Source organism: Myotis davidii, unplaced genomic scaffold, assembly GCF_000327345.1.
Source record: "Myotis davidii unplaced genomic scaffold, ASM32734v1 scaffold448, whole genome shotgun sequence".
Lineage (NCBI taxonomy): Eukaryota > Metazoa > Chordata > Mammalia > Chiroptera > Vespertilionidae > Myotis > Myotis davidii.
This window is the reverse complement of record NW_006383009.1, coordinates 3,623,438-3,640,524: the sequence shown is the minus strand read 5'-3', so window position 1 is coordinate 3,640,524 and position 17,087 is coordinate 3,623,438. Positions and strand designations below refer to the sequence as shown.

The window sequence follows — 17,087 nt, the reverse complement described above, 5'->3', positions numbered from 1 at the left end:
CCGCAGTCTGATCTGGGTGAGGGCAGAGCCCGGGAGTTTGACAACCACTAGAGCGGTCCCATTTTGGTGCAAGGGGTCTGGCCTCTTGTGTCCCATACCCTTCAGTCCTTGGTGTGGGCTTCCCTAGTGTGTGTGTGTGTGTGTGTGTGTGTGTGTGTGTGTGTGTGTGTTGGCAGGTGTGGGACAGAACCATCCTGATGAGGCAGTTTGGTCAAGCTCAATTTACAAGGGGTGGCTAAGAACTGTTAGCAGCCAATATTTGCAGCAGCTGGCGTAGGGATGCACCAGCCAGTAAAAATTCTCGTCAAAGCACCCACAGCATCTTTTACAAAAATGGTGTCCAGCCGGTTGGCGCGGCTCAGTGGTTGAGCATCAACCTATGAACCAGGACATCAGGTTTTGATTCCCGGTCAGGGCACATGCCCAGGTTGCGGGCTTGATCTCCAGCAGGAGGTGTGCAGGAGGCAGCTGATCAATGATTCTCTCTTATCATTGATGTTTCTATCTTTCTCCCTCTCCCTTCCTCTCTGAAATCAATAAAAATATATTTTTAAAAATGGTGTCCAATAGACAAATTATCACACTGACAATAACTTAATCACAGTTATGATCAACGCAGGCTACGATGAGGGCTCCATCAGAGGAAGGGAGAGGAAGGTTTTGGGGTGACAGGAAAAGGAGGGCTAAGTAATGGATCCAGAATCCTGGCTATCATGTCACTGGGGCCTGAGGATCAGCTGATCCAGACCACATTATCTGTTTGGGCTCCCTCCTGAGGCACCTGAAATGATTACTTGGATGGGCTTTGGATTTATTTGGAACTATCTATTGACTTGTTGGGATTCCCCCTTAAACTGTGTCTTCCTAAAGAGCGAGGACCTAATTATTCATTTTCCATATCCCCACATTTCAGTGCATAGGAGGCCAGAAAAGATGTGAAGAAAAAGGAACCTTGTATCATGTCATGACAGGAATACTGGAAAATGAGGAACCATGAAGGAACAGGAACCAGGAGTCCTGTGAGCTGACTGCCCATAACTCGAGGGCCCCAGAATCTTGGGACAGAAAGGGAAGTAGGGGGGGTTCTCCAAGACACTTTCCAAAAAGGAAGCTGAGCCTTTTTGGAAATTTAAGGAGATTAAGGTTCATAAGTCAGTGGCTGACCTTGGACAGCCTTTTACTGAGCACCTGTGATATGTGGTTATTATTCTCTGCAGGAAGAAGACCTTGTGATGAACAAAGCCAACCCCTGTCCACGTGGAACTTCATAAATATTAAGGGAGTAACTAGTGGCTCATTTATTCTTTTTTGATGTTAATCCTCACCCAAGGATATATTTTTTCCCACTGATTTTCGGAGAGAGAGAGGAAGGGGGCGGGGGGAGAGAAACATATTGAGAGAGACACATCCATTGCTTGCCTCCTGCACACGCCCCGCTCCCTGGCTGGCGCTCCAACGTGCAACCCAGACACGTGCCCTTGACCGGCCAGGCAAGCTCATTTATTCTTTATCCCATCTTAATGGTTATTTCCCTTTCCCAGGAAACTCAAGGCTGAGAGGTGAAGTCACTTGTACAAAGTCACACAGCCGGTAGGTGGCCAGGTCAGGATTTCACCCCAGAGCAAGTGTTCCCATCACCTTGCTATACACTGCCCCGTAGTATTATTGTCCGAAGCATCCGACACCATTCCGTGTACCAGGCTCCGTGCTAAGGAAGGTCCTGATTCATTTATTCAACAAATGCACACTGAATACCTATTTTTGTGCAGGCACCTCCAGTTTACAGGGGACGTCTCTGAGAGAGAGGATTACACCGTCCCGCCAAGCCTCGACAACTGGGTGTTCCACCTACGTAGGGCATTCGGTTAGTGCTCAATTAACCCAAGGGACGAAGACCATCCGTCCCCAAAGCCCGCCGCCCCGGCATCACCGAGCAGAGGTTGGGGCGGGACCACGTGTCCCCGCAGCCAACGCGCAGGCAGTTGGAAGCCCCGCAAAGGGTAATATGCCTCCCAGCACCGGGATCAGCGGAGCCATGAGGCCTCCCGGCACCGGGATCAGCGTGACAGGGGCAGCACCCAAACCCCCTGATCGCCCTGCGGCTCTGTGTGTGACAGGGGGCGGAGCCACAACCTCCCTATCCGCCCTGCTCTGTTCATGACAGGTCACCTTCCTGGACACCGAGGAGGCTGAGCTTCTCGGCGCCGACACACAAGGCTCCGAGTTCGAGTTCACAGACTTCACCCTCCCCAGCCAGACTCAGACGCCTCCCGGAGGCCCCGGCGGTCGCTGCGGCCGGACAGCTTGACGTTCAGGTGAGCGGCACATGGCGGCGCCGGAAACCGGGCCAGGCCTTAGCGCCTGGGGACCTGCTCCGGTTCCCCGACCCAGGCCGGCCCCCAAGTAACCTGTACCGGATCTCTCACTCCCGCCGGGTCCGAAGTAATCTGTTTCAGGACCCCCTACTCTGACCAGGTCCACCGTAACCTGTCCCGGTTGCCGCACTCCTTACTGGGCGCAGGACAGACCTGCTCTGGGTCTGTTTGCGTCTGGGTGATCTGCCTTGAGTACCTCCGAGACCCGCTGCGGATCTAGTTCGGGCCAGGTCTTAGGTGACTTGCCACAAGTCCTCTTCTGAGCATGTCCGAGGTCACCTGCCCTAGGCCCGTCTCCGGCCAAGACGGGGTGATCTGCCCGTATGCCCCCTTCGGTGGAACTCGAGCCCTGCCCCACCCCCACCTGTGGTCGCGGCCATCTGGGCACCCCGCATTCACACACCGAGCCTCCAGATCAAATTTCCCCAAGCCCAGGGACTCTGGCGAGGGGAGCGTGGAGGCTCCTAGAGCAGAAAGGGAGTTTTTGCTTCCAGTGGAGAAACCCATACTCGCTGGCTATTGATGCTCTTCTTAAAGGCAGGTTGCATTTTGTTTTTCCTGCTTGAATGGCCTGTTGCTGAAACCGTCGTGTTACATAACTCCATAGCCCTGCCTTGGAAAAGTTAGGTTTGAGTTTGTTCCTCCAGTGGGCAGTGATAGTGGGTTTTACGTAAATGGATCTGCTACATCGGACATTTGTTTTTAATGATATGAACATTTAGCGAAAGCTGTTTGGGTATTTTAAATTTGGGTTTGGGTTATGAGAAATAACAGGCAGGCGTACACTTCCTGGACCTGTGCAGGGCCTGGCTAGGGTCTTGGGCTGCGGTCCCAGGGAATGTCACCATCATCCTCTAGATCTCAGATTCCATTCAGCAGGTTTTCCTGTGCCTGGCACTTCCCTCAGATTCATTTTCCTGATTTCTCAGCCAGGAAAGAGATACAAGGCTCACCTTGTCACAGGTGTCCCATGGCCTGAGGACCCAGTGCCAAGGCTGGGGGAGCCACCCCTTCCTCAGCCAGAATGAACTCAAAACCTGTCCTTGGTGATGGGGGCTTGCTTTCTGGTTGGGAGTCTAGTTGGTTGAGTCACTCCCGTGGGTAGGCCACCCACTTGGGCTTTCTTTTAGTCCCTTCTAGAAGCAGAAAACATTTGACTCATTCTAACCCCAGATTCCTTAAAAATAGAAGTCTGATAGGTGGGGCGTCAGGGAGAACAGGTGTGCAAGTATGTATTTTTTTTTCAGTTTTGTTTATATGTAGTGGAGGGAGGAAGGAAAGAGGGGAGAGTTGGTCTGGAGAGAAGAATGAGCTGCTGGAGGTGGGTGATCATACCTGTAGTCTGGACTCTAGATTTCTGTTTCCACAGCTGTAAAATGTGGCATAGCAGCTTTAGTTTTGTTACTTTTAAACATATATGAAATCTGGACTCCTGTATGAATGGACCAGAAAGTGCTGTCTGTAATTTGTGCTCACCTTGTCGTGTCTGGAAGCCCTAGGATAAAGATTTCTTGGTTGAGCAGTGTGCCGCCATTTGTGGGGTGACCTGCCCTAGGTCCGTCAGGGTTGTAAAAGGTAATGGTTTTATTACAAATCCTTTGTAACTGTAGCCAATACAAAATAGCCAACCTGGAGCAGCTCTGGTTCTAGTTTTGTTCCTGGTGTTTTCGATTAATTGAGGGCATGTCCTCTTTCAGTTGAAATAATCAATTTATTTTCCTCCACCTGAACACTGAGCTGTACAAAATAAAAGCATTAAAACTTCACTGGAGGTAAACATAGCAGTTGAGCTCACTTGAGTTGTGATGATCTCAAAAGAGACTGTTCTTCCTTACTGGTAGTTAACCCTGATACCCATCCTCCTGTAGCCTAACTTTTGGTTTGTATTTGGGGGAGGGGAGTAATATCCTTTGTCACAAGAGGAGGCCCTGAGTTTGGGGTCAGAAAAGTTTGAATAGAATAGCAAAGTGAAAAAAAGTTTGTATCTCCTTTGCTAGTTGGTGGCATTGGCTACCTACAGCATTTGGAAAGATTTTTCTTGTTTGTCCTCAGGAGTTAACTCTATGATGGGGCCTTTTGATCTGAATGCCTTTTGATCTTACTGGATGAGTGGTTGTAAAGCATCAAGTGCTGTGTAGCCAGTTTTGTATGGACAGATCACATTTTGTTTATCCACGTATCTGTTGGTGGACATTGGGATTGTTCCCACTTTTACTTATTATGAATAGTGAGAAATGCTGTGAACCTTGGTGTACAAGGTTCTTTGTGGATGTATGTCTTCAGTGAAATTGCTGGGTAACTCCTTCAGGAGCTGCCAGACTGTTTTCCAATGTGCAGCCACTTTTGATAGTCCTGACTGCCAGTTTTGCACAGTGGTTTTACCTGAAAGTTTGTTTAGAGGCAGAATGAGAGAATGTCTCAGCCAGGGTGAGAGAATGGCAGGCAGGGGTGACACCTGCTGAGTTCTTGAGTTGGTTCAAGTAACACTCATTTTCTTGTTTGTGAAATGAAACTGATATTTATCAAGTCCCTCCAGATCCTGGGATGAAAAGTGGTGAGGACACAGCCTTGCCAGGCTGACCCTTTCGTGGGTTTTCCCCCACCCCCAAAGGACGGGGAAAGATAGTTTCAGAAGTCCTTTGCCTAATAGCTGGTGTTACAACCCTTCTGGTCTGTCTAGTTGAATTATTTCTCCTTAACTGTTGCTACAATTGTTTTTCCTTCAAACATTGGAATTTTGGTGAAAATCTAAGAGTTGGGAGTACTACCGAATCAAAATAAAGAATGAACTGTTGATATATGCAACAGTGTGGATGCATCTTAGAATAATTACACTGAGTGAAAAAAGCATTTTGACAAAAATGATGAACCCATTGTAAGTTGAAAATATCATAATTCGGAAATGCATTTAATACAGCTAACCTACTAAATGCTATAGTTTAGCCTAGCCTACCTTAAATTTGCTCAGAACACTTACATTAGCCTACAATTGGGCAAAATCATCTTGCTGCGGCTGCCCAGCATCATGAGAGTATATCGTACCACATATCACTAGTCCAGGAAAAGATAAAAATTTAAAGTATGGTTGTACTGAATACGCATTGCTTTCTCACCATCATAAAGTAAAAAAAATCATAATTCTGGGGACTGCCTGTATATACTCTATATGATTCTGGTGATATAAAGTTCTATAAAGTGCTAGTGGACTTTGAGTAATAGAAAGCAGGTCTCTGGTTGAGAGAGGGGAAGAAAAGGAGGGATGGCAAAGGGCACTGGGGATTTGGGGTGGTGAATATAGGTGTACAGCCATTGACATCTGTCAACTTATAAAATTAAACATTTTAAACATGTCTTTTATTGTATGTCAGTTGTATCTCACTGTAAGATAAAAACCACATGGAGATACCACTGCCCACTTATTGGAGTGGCTCTGTTTTTTTGTTTTTAAAAAGTTGGAAATACCACTTGGAACTCTCATAGCTTACCGGTCACCCAGAGCTCTGTGGCCCAGCAGGGAAACAAGGCAGTTGCCCAAATGGGGACCTGCTCGGAGTGTTACAGCAGCTTCGTTCATGAGAGCTCCAGACTGGAAACAACCCAGTGGCTGTAAACAGGTGACCAGATACACAAAGGCTCTTCCTCTGTTGTAGTCCTGAGTACACAAACGTGGGCTTCTTTTTCCTTTTCAAGTGGGAAGGTACTTTAAAAGAGATACTTTGTAACCTGTTCTTCAAAACCATACTTCCTGCTGCCTTCAGAATTCATGGAAGGCTGTCCCCACATATCCTTGACCATCAGGGAAACATATTTTCTTCTGCTTACTAGCCTGTAGCTTACGATGAGGAGGAGTGACACAGTTCAGGGGTTCCTAAAAGCAGTGACTTTTCCCATCTGGTTTTGTGAATATGCAGTTCAGCATGCCTTGAGAAAATCAGAGATAAGACACTGGTAACCTTGCAGGAGTCCAGCAAATGTTCATCTATCACTTTCTCCTTGTTGTATTTCCCAGGTTTGTTTCCAAATAGTGAGAACTCAACTAGCAATTAGAACAAAAGAAGGTTTTGTGTCAGTTAATGGTGAATAAGTGAAATGACTTCTTACTCAATTTACCCATTTCTTCACCCAGATTCAGGAAGATTATGGGGGAAATTAACGCCAATGCAATACCAATATTAACTAAAAACTAAAGTTCTCTCTCAGTCCAGCTTCCACATACCAGAAAAAGACATCTTTCTAGTAGCTACAATGAGGTGTAATCACATACTGTAGAGCCCTCTCATTTTTAAATGTGCAAGTCAGTGTTTTTCTAGTAAATTTCCGGGGCTGTCTGACCATCACCATAGTCACTTGCTGCCTTTGATTTGTCCTTCATGCCACCTTTTCTTTCCTTCCTTTTTAAATTGATTTTTTTGTTTGTTAAATCTCACCTGGGGATATTTTTCCATTTATTTTTAGAGAGAGTGGAAGGTGGGGGCGGGTGGGGGGGCGGAGAGAAACATCTATGCAAGAGAGATACATCAATTGCTTGTGGCGTCCCCCCCCATCCCCAACGAGGGCCAGGGATCGGACCTGCAACCCAGGTACGTGCCCTTGACCAAAAATGAGCCCACTGAGCCACACAGGACAAGGCCCCTCCATTTTTGCTCTTGTTCATCTTTATAGTCTTTGGCCAACAGCTATAACATAGGGAAATTGGGTGACCCCCTACTCAGCCATTTCTGATCATATGTTAAGGAGATGTGCTTTCCCATGTGCTGGACCCTGCACAGGGGGTTGTTCAGAGGCAGGAAGTGAGGCCTGGGAATCCTCACAGGTCTGTTCACATTTACTTCTGTCCCCTCTGTGCAGGCCATCAGGCCAACCTCTTCAGCCTGGTCCTTGACTCCTGCCCTCAGCAATTCTGCTTGCTGTGCCCTCATTAGGCACAGCAAACTGTGAGTCCTTTGCCAACTGCAGCTACTTTGTTAGAAATGACAGGTGCTGCCCAGATTGTAGTTGACTTTAGGGATGGTGAGGGCCCAGAAGAGGGAGTGGTCTGCCCTGCGAGAGTGTGGCCTAGGCGAGAAGGAGAGTTCAGTCAGGGCGCTGTGGTTGGATGTGTGCTGTGTGCACTCAAGTGAATGTGTGAATTACCACGGTACCAGGCTGCCGGAGTGAGTGGTCAGTCCTCCTCCTGGGCATATGCTTGTGCTGCATTGGACACCTCGTTGCCTCCGAGTCCTCACAAGGAGTTATGCCTAGAGCAGACGCGAGTTGCTATCTGGTTTTCATCAGGGTCTAGGATCCCAGGGCTGGGGCAGGCTCCCCTTGGGTTGGAGGTGTGAGTATAGTGCTAGTCAGCATACCCTTGGGAGGCTGCACCTGAGAGGGGCAAGAGGCCTTCCTGGATGGAGAGGCTCCCGAAGAGTGATGAGCACGGAAGCTGGAGGGGGCGGATTCTGGGCAGCTGTGGTGGTGCAGAACTGTCCAGCCCGCAGAGTAGAACCATGATGCCCAGCTCTGTCTAGTGCAGGGTGGGCAAACTTTTTGACTCGAGGGCCACAATGGGTTCTTAAACTGGACCGGAGGACCGGAACAAAAGCATGGATGGAGTGTTTGTGTGAACTAATATAAATTCAAAGTAAACATCATTACATAAAAGGGTATGGTCTTTTTTTTCAATAGTTTTATTCATTTCAAATGGGCCGGATTCGGCCCGTGGGCCGTAGTTTGCCCACGGCTGGTCTAGTAGGACCCAGAGCAGAGTGTGGCCTTGGGAAGTGCAGAGGGGACAGTGAGTCTAGCTGAGTCTCCAGGTCTCAGGGGGTCCTTGAACTCTTCTTGCCAGAAGAGGTTTCCTCAAGAGCAGAATGCTGCTGCTTCTGATAAATGTGGGAGGCTGAGTGGACCTATGGCTTGCAAAGGGTCCTGTGCCTTTTTATATGTGTTGGTCCAGTAGCAGCTTGCAAGCTGGGCAACTGAGCCAGGCTTCTCAGGATCCCTGTGGACTGTTGCCAGGAGGCTTCTAGACATACAGCAGATGCAGGCTGCCTGCTGAGCTCTGAGCCCTTTGTCACTACTGAAGATGACACTTGCCTATCTACTTCAGCTCTTTGCAGAGCTCAGCTGCCAGGGATGACAGTGAGCCTGGAGAGGTGGCTCTCCTCACCTTGGGTGGGAGGCATTTGATAGAGCTTCCAAGGATTTCAGGTCACCACCTGTATTGTGTAAAAATGTTTATTATGGATTCTCTAATGTGTAAGTAGTGAAAGTAAACCCTGTCCATTCATTACCTTGAGTTGACAGTTGTGAAGGTTTTCCTCTCCCCCTTTTTATGTTTTTATTCACTGAAATGTTTTAAAGTGTCACTTCAACTTCCTTCTGAGATTGCTCCATGAGAATTAGCGATGCCCAATCATTGCCCTACAGTATTTAGTCTGCATTTTTAGAAACAAAAAAGGTACCTCTCCTTCATAGTTTTACTGCTATTCTCAGGTGAATGGCATCAACAGTATTTCAGGACCTTCTGATACATGGAGCTTCTCCACAATCAGATTCTTCAGTGATTAGAAAGTGTAACCTTTGCTTGATCCAAACCCCTTCTAGGTCCAGCGTTAATATGATTGTCATCTTTACTTGTCCTGTTCTCCAGGGCAGCCCTTCTTTTCTTTTCATGCCACTAAGCTGGTGTCCAGTTGGGTCATTGTCCTTGAGGTGTCCTGCCTTCTGGATACACCTTGGCTTCTCCCTATATGTGTGGGGTGGGTTCCTACTCAGTCCTCAGGCTCCTTTGCTGGGCAGACAAGAGGCAGCCCAAGGTGACGGGGGGCATGTCCAGTATCCTCGGAGCATGGAAATGAATTACAGAGGTGGACTCAGCATGCTGACCAGAACAAGGGTCCACTAAGGGGAGAGAGGGGGAGTACCTTTTATCTAGAACTCAACTCTGTTGGGTGGGACCATGTCTTTATTGTAAATCCAAAATGGTCAGCTCGAATTTCACGTGGTTAAAACTAATGGATTAGAGGATGCTAAGAGACATCACCAATAATGTGTGATCATTCACTGGATCTTGAATTTAAACAACCATAAAGGACATTATTAGGACACTGGGGAAATGTGCCTGTGAGTATTAGATAACAGTATTATGTCAATATTGCTCCTGAGTGTGATGTCTGTACAGGTATGTCTTGGAGATATTGTAGGTGTAGTTCCAGACCACTGCAGTGAAGTCAGTCATGCCACTGTCTTGGTTTCCCAATGTGTATAAAAGTTATGTTTATACTACAGTATAGCCTATTAAGTGTACAATAGCATTATGTCTAAAAAAGTAATGCACATACCTTACTTTAAAGATACTTTATTACTATATAAGGCTGATCATCATTGGAGTCTTCAGTAAGTTGTAATCTTTTTGCTGTTGAGAGATTTTGCCTTCAATTTATTAAAAGAACAAAAACAAAAAATAATATCTGCAAAGTGCAATAAAACATGGTATGCCTCTATTGTGATTATGGGGAGAAAGCTATTGTCCTGGGCCCCACAATTCTGAAGTGGATCAGGAAAATAAAAGTGTGTGTGCAGAGTGAGAAAGAAAGAGCAGTTTTGGTGAAATGGATCCAGGTGCCAGGTATATGGGCACTTCATTTTGAAACTTTTTCAAAAGTTGGGGGAGGCTGAATCTTCTGTTATCCTTTTCCTGAGGCAGGACTCAGAGGTTTCTGCCTCAGGCCACTCCCTCTTTTATATTTAAACCTTGGGGAAAAAAGAACAAATGATGAATCACTTTACAGCCTTTGTGTTTTGGATGAGATGTATTTATTTAACCAACACTAGTATGAGGGCTTCCTGGGATGTGGACTCAGTTCTGGGTGCTAGGGTCATAGCAGGGAGCAGGACAGGCATAGTGGCCTCACTGGGCTCCCCCAGATGGGGTCCGGAGAGGCCTCCCTGGGACCTGCCCTATAGACTGAGACCTGAAGGACCAGGATCCAGATGTGCAGAGACCAAGGGACAGTGAGTGGCAAGGGCCCCTGGTACCTGCTGTCTGAGAGACTGAGGGGCAAAAAGGTCTATTTCTTATTGAGTGGTATGATGCTTACGAAGTTTGGAGTAAAAACTGTGGTATAGTTTTTCCAGCACATTGAGTGGTAGTTTTTGAATGTACTTGCGTTTCCTCTGTGGTAATGAAGGTACCTCTCTTTGTACTGCTCTGATGCTCACCGTCTGAGTTCCGTAGTGGGGTGTATGGAACTGTCTCTGGCAGAAAACTCTTGTGGCTGTTGAACAGCTCAGCAGCTCACAGATAGACTTTATATAGTGAGTGTGTAGAACACAGGTGGAGAGGGAACTGTTTACCCAGTGATGTGGTCCCTAAGGTAGGCTTAGGGTACCCTTGGGCCCTGCCCCTTTTGAGCCCAGCAGGATCCAGAGGTCCTGACTGGAAGTGAGGGCTTGGTGACCTTGGAGGACCTCAGTCCTGTGCCAGCTAAAGACGAGGACACCCTGCACTCCTCCCATTGTATCACCTGACATGGGATGTGGGCCTTCTCTGTCCCAGCTACTCTCTACTGTTTTAACTTAATTACGGTTTCTAAGGTCAAAACTTTTTTAAAACCTCAATGCTTTTATTTTATTACTAGTGGCTTGGTGCATGAAATTCATGCACATTAAAAGGGGATTAATTAGAGGAAATACTTTAATATTGCTATTTTTCTGTAATAAAAGTGTCAGAGATGAAAGAAAATTAGAAAATGTATATGAAAATCTTCCTCCTGTCAGAGTCTGGGGTGCACCACGGGACCCAGAGTCAAGTCCCCACCCACCATGTGTGCCTCAGAATCGTGCGAGACCCAGACCCAGACCCAGACCCGGCCAGTCCCACCCTTGTCAAGCCCCACCGAATGGGGAGGCATAGCCTCAGGACCCCTGGCCTGCTGCCAGACGGGGGGAGGGGCATGGCCTGAGGTCCCCCTCAAGCCCCACGGGGGGGTGGGGGGGGGCGAGGCATTGGTGGTGCTCAGCCTCAGGTCCCTGCTGATTGCTCCTTAAGCCTCGTTATGGGAACTCGGCCTCAGCTGTGGGTGCAGCCATCTTTGTGGTGGAGTGATGGTCAATTTGCATATTCCCTCTTTATTATATAGGATTTTTTAATGAAGCTGTGAGGATTTTATTTTATTATTTTTTAAATACATTTTTATTGATTTCAGAGAGGAAGATAGAACCATCAGAGATGAGAGAGAGAAACATCAATGATTGATTGGCTGCCTCCTGCACGCCCCGTACTTGGGACTGAGCCTGCAACCTATGCCCACAACTGGGGCATGTGCCCTAACCAGAATTGAACCCTGACCTCTTGGTTCATAGGTCTATGCTCAACCACTGAGCCACACTGGCCAGGCTGACTTTTTTATTTTTAAGAGAGTGGAAAGGAGGGAAGATAGAGAGGAGGGAGCAGAGAGAAACATCAGTGTGAGAGAGCCACATCAATGGGTTGCCTCACACTCTTGCCCCGACCGGGAGCAGGGATCAAACCTGCAATCCAGGTATGAGCCCTTGACCAGGAATCAAACCAAAGATCCTCAGGTGTGCAGCCTGATGCTCCAACCCAAAGCCATGCTGGCCAGGGCAAGGTCAAATGTATTTTTGAAGTTAATGTTATATTAAAACTTTACAGGCAGTAGAGGGAGAAACTAACAACCCAGCTATAGAGGTCAGTTTGTGTTGTTGCCAGCTCACAGCTGGCAGGAGAGGGGCTAGTGGGAGCTAGGAGTGTTTGCACATGAATGTGTGTACTCAGGCATGTGAGTGAGGAGTGCCATACCACACCCCCCAGCCAGGCAGCTTCCGGGCCCTGGGGCCTTGGGGAATCTGTACTTCTTCTTGGTTTTAGTGGGGGGTGAGGATAGTACCCCTGACTTGGATCCATAGTCTGTTGTTTCCCTGGAGTTCCAAGAGTGGACTTAGATTTCCGCCCCTTATTAAGCCTGAAGGGATCAGTGTGGTTTAGAGAGGGCTGCCACGTGGCTGGTCGGATTCCCTTATAAGCCTCACATGCTCCTGAGGTGCCTTATCCCTCTCCCTAGTGAGGAGAGGTGAAATGTGAGGCAGGAGTGGGTAAGATGAGGGCCACCCAGGTGGTGTGCACTTTCCTCTTTTATTTCATATACTATTAGTAATTTTGATGTTTCAGGAAAAGATTCAGATACCACCAAGAACGTTTCTTTATATATACTGATTGATTGATTTCAGAGAGGAATGGAGAGGGAAGAGAGAAACATCAATGATGAGAGTCATTGATTAGCTGCCTCTTGCATGCCCCACACTGGGGATTGAGCCCGCAGCCAGGGCATGTGCCCCAACTGGGGATGGAACCATGACCTCCTGGTTCACAGTGTGATGCTCAACCACTGAGCCACACCACCTGGACTATGTCTTTATATGTTAAAGCTTATACTACCTGATAAGAGGTCTTAGGAGTTCTTCTAGATTAGGAGTCAGTAAACAATTTTTTGACAGGCTATATAGTAAATATACTAGACTTTGTGGGACAAGAAACAAAATTGAGGCTATTCTTAGGTATTTAGTCCAGTCATTTAAAAATATAAATATCATTCGGAGCTTAAGAGGGTGGCCTGCAGGCTAATCCTGGTCTAGACCACCTTCTCAGCCCCTTCTTTCAGCATGATATATATGCCCCCCACACTGCCATGAATTGAAATCCAAGTGCCATGAGCTGGCCACACACTTTCAGAAAACCAACACGAATGTGTCTAGGTACATTTACATCAAGAGACATTGTGAGCCAGCAGTGCCAGTCCTGTTGGCAGCCTCATACCAGTGTTGCCACTGTATGTGTCAGGAGAAGCATTACCAGATGAAGAGGTGACTCTTTAAAGTGATATCCAACAAAAATTTTACAATCAAATTAAAATTGGGCAAAGGACTTTAATAGACATGTCTCCAAAGAGAATATACAAGTGGCCAACAGCACATGAAAAGATATAGGCATCAGAGAAATGAAAATCAAAACCACAATGAGATACCACCTCATATCCATTAGAATGACTCTTGTTTGTTCGTTTGTTTTTATTTTTTATTTATTTTTATTTTTTATTTTTTTGTTAATTTTCACCTGAGGATATTTTTCCAATGATTTTTAGGGAGAGTGGAAAAGAGAGGGCAAGACAGAGAGAAACATCGATTGGTTGCCTCCTGCACAAGCCCTGACCAGGCCCTGGGCCAGGGAGGAACCTGCAATGAAGGTATGTGCTCTTGACCCGGAATCGAACCTGGGACCCTTTGATTCACAGGCTGAGGCTCTATATACGCTGACCCAAACCGGCTAAGGCTGTTTTGTTTTGTTTTTTTTAATATATTTTATTGATTTTTACAGAGAGGAAGGGAGAGGGATAGAGAGTGAGAAACATCGATTTAGCTGCCTCCTGCATACTCCCCACTGGGGATGTGCCCGCAACCAAGGTACATGCCCTTGACCGGAATCGAACCCCGGGACCCCTCAGTCCGCAAGCCATCACTCGATCCACTGAGCCAAACCGGTCAGGGCTGTTTTTTGTTTTTTTTAAAAACAAAAATAGAAATATTATAACAAATGTTGATGAGGATGTGGACAAATTGGAGCCCTTGTGCACTGTGGTGGGAATGTAAAGGTGTAGCCACTGGGTAAAATAGTCTAGGGACTCCTCAAAAAGTTAAACATAAAATGACTTTGTGACCCAGTAGCTCCACTTCTGGGTGTATAACCAAAAGAAACGAAAGCAGGGTCTCTCAGAGATTTGTACACCCGTGTTCACAGCAGCCAAAAGGTGGAAGCAACCAAGTGTCCACTGACACGTGGCTAGATAAACGGAACAGGGTGTATCTATGTAGTGGAATATTCGCTTTAAAAAGAAAGGAAAATCTAACAACATACTACATCATGGGGCTCCACATATTACACAAGGAAGACATTATGCTGAGTTAAATAAGCTAGATACAAAAGGACAAATACCATATGATTCATTTCTATGATGTTCCTAGAGGGGTTAAATTCACATAGACAAAATAAAATGGTGGGTGCCAGGGGGAGGCCAATGGGAAATCAGTGTTTAATGCGAACACAGTTTGGGAAGATGGAAAGTTTTGGAGATGGATGGTGAGAATGGTCACACACGAATGTGAATATATTTAAATGCCCCTGAACTGTATACTTAAAAGTAGTTAAGATGGTATATTTTATGTTAAGTGTATCATATATGTATTTTTTAAAGAAGGTAAGCGATTTACAAAGGTATTTGCCATGTTACAGCTTTGGGGTTTTTTTGCATAAAATCTAAAAGTTGATTTTGATTTTTCCTCTTAAAAAAATGTTTTTCAAACAAAGCATACAGTTCTATATAATAAAAGCCTAATGTGCAAATTGTCCCCTTGGGTGGTCGTTTGACTGGGAGACCAGGAGTTCGATCGCTCACTATGCTGCACGCTGACCACCAGGGAGCAGCGCGGACCATGTCAGTTGTTGGCGATGCTGCGCTGGCAGCTGGTGGCAGTGGAGGTGCTGCCGGCCCCCATGGGCCCTGATGAGAGTGGGACTGTGGTGGGATGGTGGAGCAGATGAGCAGGCAGCGTTAGGCCATCACCCTGCAGATGGTGACCAGCGGCAGGGGGCAGGGGTGGGATGGTGGAGCAGGTGAGGGGGCGGTGCCAGGCAAAGGCGGGGTGCCAGGTGGGGCTGTGAGGCTGGAGGCACAAGCTGGGGCTGCGCGTCTGGGGGAACCAACTGGAGTCTGATCCCCACATGCCACCCCAAGGGACCCCACCCGTGCACAAATTTGTGCAGCGGGCCTCTTGTCTTATCATTAACCTGGTTGCTGCCGTCCTGAAAACATATTAATGTGGTGGCTGACACTGAAATAGGGTTCTGATCTGGGCTGAGACCCTTACAGACATAGGTGTTCTTATGACAAGATGCTGACTTCCTGACACCCCAAATGTAATGCCCTTCTCATGAGAATAGCTGTCCTTAGGCTTGTACAAGTGATTCAGATAGAGTGTAGCTCTGCTGGCTCAGGCTGTGTTGGCTCTGGTTTTTGGTCTCCCGGCTCTGGGGAGCAGGGATTCTGCAAGGGAATGGGGCTGGTGTTTGCCCTGGGGCTCCTATGATCCCTCTCTAGGCTTCCTCAACACACAAAGCTCCTGTTGCCTGACCTAGTCTTGTTGTGGGCTGTGGCCCCCGGGAGGAAATGACTGGACTGTTGACTGCCACCTGAGGCTCCTGTAGGGATGATGCTAGGATTCATGTTCCCCTGGGGGAGCTGAGTTTGTGCACCCATGAATGGACTTGTGAGCTCATCAGTAGTGCCTGTGAAATTCATGGCTTAGTTACTTAGTTTAAAAAAAAAACTGTTTTTGCTGTTATAACATAAAAGGTAATATTTTAGTAAGATTACTGACTGAATTCGGAAAGTTATTCTAACATTCAATTTCTAATTTGTAATCAAGAAAGGGCTGCCTTCCAGAGAGGGTACTGGGATGGAGGAAGCCTGTTTACTAAGGAGATAACTGCTTTCCAGGGCTCACAACCTTCATTCAGGGGCTTAGGCTTTGGGACGACCCTTCACTGTATGGGATCCCAGGTCCTCTGGCTTGACATTGTGCAGCTGTCCCCAGAGGGGGCCATAATTGGCTTGTAGAAAGTCCTCTTGCTTCTGTGGCCCTCAGTGATGGAAACGAAGCATTTCCCTCTGCATCCTGGTTGTCACTGTGGCTCCGTGGGGGTTGGGTCTGTCTGCCCTGTTTCGGTCTGAATAGTTTTTTTTTGTTACCCTCATCCGAGGATATTTTTCCATTTTTTTTAAATATGATATTCCTTTTTTAAAAATATTTCTTACTGATTTCAGAGAGGAAGGAAGAGGGACAGAGAGAACCATCAATGATGAGAGAGAATCATTGATTGGCTGCTTTCTGCACATTCCCTACTGGGGATCAAGCCCGCAATCCAGGCATGTGCCCTTGACCAGAATTGAACCTGGGACCCTTCAACCCCTCTATCCACTGAGCCAAACCAGCTAGGGCTCCATTGATTTTTAGAGAGAGGGAAAGATAGAAATATTGATATGAGAGAATACATCAATCAATTGCCTCCTGCGTGAGCCCTGACCAGGGCCCAGGCCAGGGAGGAGCCTGCAGCCAAGGTACGTGTCTTTGACCGGAATTGGACCCAGGGCCCTTTAGTCCACATGCCAACACTCTACCCACTGAGCCAAACTAGCTAGGGTAGGTCTGAGTAGGTTTGATAGGGAAGGGGAGAGTGAAATGTCAAAGCAGAAGCTACTGAACTGTCTCAAAGTGGAGAGCAGGCCAGCGCTTCATAGGAGGGTTGCCATGGCTACTTACTTGGGAAGAACCCACATGCCCAATGCCTGAAGGCTGTAGGCTTGCATGGTGATGATGCTGTTCTGTGGTAGGTTGGAGGACCTGAGGGCATCCTGCAGAATGGGGCTGTGGATGACAGTGTGGCCAAGACCAGCCAGTTGCTGGCGGAGTTGAACTTTGAAGAAGATGAAGAAGATACCTATTACACAAAGGACCTACCAGTACATGCCTGCAGGTGAGCATCAACAGCAGAGGCATCCCAGAGACCGCTGTTGGTCACATGTCCTTGGGAATAAAGAGGTTGCTAGGCCAGTGTACATGTTACCAAACAGGAAGGTGGGCTCAGCACCCTCTGTCACC

General features: G+C 47.2%; 1 protein-coding gene across 1 annotated transcript in view; it reads left to right on the top strand.

The window, feature by feature from the left end:
• Positions 1-993: 993 nt before the first annotated feature.
• Positions 994-17,087, top strand: part of UPF1 (UPF1 regulator of nonsense transcripts homolog (yeast)) — a 42,990-nt gene continuing 26,896 nt past the window's right edge. The window contains exons 1-3 of the mRNA XM_006778400.2: positions 994-1,019; positions 2,165-2,315; positions 16,820-16,962. Coding sequence (XP_006778463.1) covers positions 994-1,019; positions 2,165-2,315; positions 16,820-16,962 — 320 coding nt within the window. The remainder of the gene's footprint in view (positions 1,020-2,164; positions 2,316-16,819; positions 16,963-17,087) is intronic.